The sequence below is a fragment of the Myotis davidii genome, unplaced genomic scaffold (genome assembly GCF_000327345.1).
Source record: "Myotis davidii unplaced genomic scaffold, ASM32734v1 scaffold142, whole genome shotgun sequence".
Classification (NCBI taxonomy): domain Eukaryota; kingdom Metazoa; phylum Chordata; class Mammalia; order Chiroptera; family Vespertilionidae; genus Myotis; species Myotis davidii.
The window spans coordinates 1135512-1137542 of NW_006294400.1; the positions used below are offsets into that span (position 1 = coordinate 1135512).

Genomic DNA, 2031 nt, shown 5'->3' on the forward strand with positions numbered 1-2031 from the left:
CCCTGGAGAACTAAGGTGTTTTGCTAAGGTTATTTCACAGCCAGGAGATACCAGGGGGTGTGGATCTAGATCAGCAGACACCTGAGGCTGTGCTCCTGAACCCGTGTCTGTCTTTGCATGTCGCTGGCAGAGGTGCAGTGCATGCACGAGACGCAGAAGCAGCTGCGGAGACTGGTGCATGAAATCGGCCTGGAGCTGAAGACCACCGCTGTCTGCTCCCACGTGCGGCGCACGCGAGATGGCTTCTTCACCCTGGAGGATGCCCTCCTGAGGACCCAGTGGGACCTGCACAGCATCCAGGATGCCATCCAGGTCGCAGCCCCCCGGGTGGCAGCCGAGCTGGAGAAGAACTTGAGGCTGGGGCTGGGCACCCAGCAGCTCCATGGTCCAGGCTGGCATGGGGACAACGAGGGGCCAAGCCCTGCCTTGGAAAGCTGGACAGCGGGTGGGTAAAGATCAGAGTTTTCATGAGCTGGGACGGACGACTGCAGAGAGAGTAGGGGAAATTTTGTTACATGTGACGTGAAACTTCGAAGCTGTAGGAGAAAACACTTGACCCAACTGAAAAGGAAAAACTTTTATATGGAGAAAAAGATGATACATGCATGACAGACTGATAAAAATATTTGCAATGCTTAATGAAGAACTGATATCCATAATATAGAAGGAGCTCTTATAAAACAAGAAAATTGGGCAAATGACATGAATCATATGTATATATTTAAAAATAAATCTAGCCTGGCCGGCATGGCTCAGTGGTTGAGCATCAACCTGTGAACTAGGAGGTCACAGTTCGATTCCCGGTCAGGGCACGTGTGGGACATGCAGGAGGCAGCCCGTCAGTGATTCAATGATTCTTTGTTGTTTCTTTTTTCTTCCTTTTTTTTTTTTTAATACACACACACACACACACACACACACTCTAGTGGCCCAGTGCACAGATTCGTGCACATTGAAAGGAAGTTAATTAGAATAAGTATTTTAATATCACTATTCACCCTTTCCTCTATAATAGCAGTGTCAACCAGATTCACAATCAACAATGACAGATCAAAACACATGTGTGCAATTGGCGCCAGCGAGAGCTTTATATGTATCGCACATGCACGAGTCAATTTAACCTTTTATATATATATAGAATAAACTTTCTCATTAAAAAAAAAGAAAAAATGTCGTAAAAAGATGACATCCAACAATGATGACCTGAGAAGATGGGTGATCTGTACTGTTAGTGGAAATATACAGCTATAAGCTTTTAGGAGTGATCTGGTCGTGTGTATCAGAATTTAAACTACTACCTTATGACTTAGTTTGAGGAATCTACTAACGTCGGTTGTAGAAAGTTACAGATACATAGATGTCGTAGCTACATTGTAATACAGTGAGGCCTTGACTTACGAGTTTAATTCGTTCCGTGATGGAGCTCGTAACTCAAATTACTCGTATGTCAAATCAAAAAGTGAACGAGTGAGACACGTGATGCTGGGCTGATGTGGCGTTCACTGTGATGTTCGCTGCACCAACTATTGGTAGGGTATCTGAAGCTGGCTCGTAACCCGAATTTTAGCTCGCAACTCAAAGCAAAAGATTGGCTGAGAGACGGCGGGTATCTCGGAAAACTCATTAGTCGGGACACTCATAAGTCAAGGCCCCACTGTAGTTACAAGTGGGAAACATGATCACCATCCATCAGTAAGGAACTGTTTAAGTACAGCATATACAGGATCCAAATATCTCTTCTGATACCGTCAAGAAAATGACCCCTCCCCCATTTTTCTAGCCATTTCCTGCCAATTTTATTTCTCTCGGCTTTGGATACTTTGCCCCGGTGCACTCTCTCTGTTTGGCCTGGTTGTTTTAACCTGTAGGCATGTGGGTATTTGCCACAGAGAACACTCAGACTCGGAGTGAGTTGGCCTTGGCTAGAGCTCCGGTTTGGGCCCTGAGGGGAAGCATTGCTTGTCTCTGGTCTCTGCTGTCGTCTCGGGAGAGGAGGCCCTGTCACCAGGGCTCCCTCACCTTCACTCCGGG

At 46.4% G+C, this 2031-nt stretch overlaps 1 protein-coding gene across 1 annotated transcript in view; it reads left to right on the top strand.

Moving 5' to 3' along the window:
• The window catches only part of TRUB2 (TruB pseudouridine (psi) synthase family member 2), an 8573-nt gene extending 7872 nt beyond the window's left edge, over positions 1-701 (top strand). The window contains exon 8 of the mRNA XM_006768511.2: positions 131-701. Coding sequence (XP_006768574.1) covers positions 131-453 — 323 coding nt within the window. The 3' untranslated portion in view covers positions 454-701. The remainder of the gene's footprint in view (positions 1-130) is intronic.
• The last annotated feature ends 1330 nt before the right edge of the window (positions 702-2031 follow it).